Here is a 1736-nt window from a genome sequence, read left to right as displayed (position 1 = left end):
CGTGTCCTGAAGAACCAGGAAATGCGCATCAAGTTTCCGGACAATGCGGAAAAGTTCATGGAAAGCGAGATAGAGTTAAACGACGCGATCCAGGAGTTGCACTCCGTGGCCACCGTGCCCGATCTGTACCCGTTGCTGGTCGAGCTGAACGGGGTGGCCAGTTTGCTGGAGTTGCTGTCGCATCAGAACTCCGACATCAGCGTGGCGGTGGTGGACCTACTGCAGGAACTGACCGATGTCGACATCCTGCACGAAAGCTTGGACGGTGCGGAAACGCTCATCGAAGCGCTACGCAGCCAGCAGGCGGCCGGTTTGTTGGTGCAAAATCTCGAACGCCTACAGGAAACAGTCAAGGAGGAAGCGGACGGAGTGCACAACACATTGGCCATATTCGAGAATCTTATCGAAATCCGGCCAGAGATAGCGAAGGAGGTGGCCGAGCAGGGTCTGCTGCAGTGGATACTGAAGCGTCTCCGTGCCAAAATGCCGTTCGATGCAAATAAGCTGTACTGTAGCGAAATTCTGTCGATTCTGGTGCAAAACACGAACGTAAATCGGATCATGCTGGGCAGTATCGACGGTATCGACGTGTTGCTGCAGCAGCTGGCCGCCTACAAACGGCACGATCCAGCTTCGGCCGAGGAGCAGGAGTTTATGGAGAACCTGTTCAATAGCCTCTGCTCTGCGCTGATGGCTCGTGAAAATCGCGAAAAATTCCTCAAGGGCGAGGGTTTGCAGCTCATGAATCTAATGCTGCGCGAAAAGAAACTCTCACGGAATGGGTCGCTGAAGGTGCTTGACCACGCCATGTCTGGCCCGGATGGACGGGATAATTGTAACAAGTTTGTCGACATTCTTGGTCTGCGCACGATCTTTCCACTGTTTATGAAAACCCCGAAGCGGAACAAGAATCGATTGCTTGGGGCGGATGAGCACGAGGAACACATCGTGTCGATCATCGCAAGCATGCTGCACAATTGCAAAGGTTCGCAGCGCCAGCGGTTGTTGGCCAAGTTCACCGAGAACGATTACGAAAAGATCGAGCGGCTAATGGAGCTGCACCGGAAGTACCTCGAAAAGGTGGAAGCCTTGGATCGGGAGATCGATCAGCAGATGGTGAGTAGTTTTGATAATGGGTAGCTCCGGACAACTAACTTAAGGCTTCATGTCTCGCCACAATGTCTTCCAGCGCACCGAGGACGACGACGAGGAGCCAGATGATGATGCCATCTACGTGAAGCGCTTATCGGGCGGACTGTTTACGCTGCAGCTGATCGACTATGTTGTGCTCGAGATCAGCTGCACGGAGGTGGTGAAGCAGCGCGTGCTGAAGATCCTCAACCTGCACCACGGTTCGATGAAGACGATTCGCCACGTTATGCGCGAATATGCCGGCAACCTTGGCGACGCAAGCGACAGTGACTGGCGTGAGCAAGAGCAAGCCCACATATTGCAGCTCATCGATCGCTTCTAAGTTAGAGGGGGTTGAAGAGAGACTTTCCTAGACAACTAAAACATGTATCGAAAAATTGTAAAGGTATGATCAATAAATACCCCGCACGCACGTTGCTTCGACAATTAGGCGCCCATGAAGGAGCTATCGGCACGAGTGATAAAAAACACTTCCCGTGAATATCAGTTACAATTATATGCATCTTTATTGACTGCCATCAGGTTAAGAGAAAAGGGCGATAGAGTGAAGATTGATGTTATTTGCTCGCTTGTGTGGTTTTTTT

General features: G+C 51.8%; 1 protein-coding gene across 1 annotated transcript; it reads left to right on the top strand.

Moving 5' to 3' along the window:
* On the top strand, positions 1-1495 carry LOC128269755 (beta-catenin-like protein 1; the record flags this gene model as incomplete). The annotated part of the gene is made up of 2 exons (XM_053007158.1): positions 1-1116; positions 1190-1495. Coding segments are annotated over 2 exons (1401 nt in total), but the record flags the coding sequence as incomplete, so codon positions are not given.
* Between the last annotated feature and the right edge of the window lie 241 nt (positions 1496-1736).

This window comes from Anopheles cruzii, chromosome 3 (assembly GCF_943734635.1).
Source record: "Anopheles cruzii chromosome 3, idAnoCruzAS_RS32_06, whole genome shotgun sequence".
Classification (NCBI taxonomy): Eukaryota; Metazoa; Arthropoda; class Insecta; order Diptera; family Culicidae; genus Anopheles; species Anopheles cruzii.
Note: the sequence above shows the minus strand (reverse complement) of the source record. Positions and strands in the feature narration are given on the sequence as shown.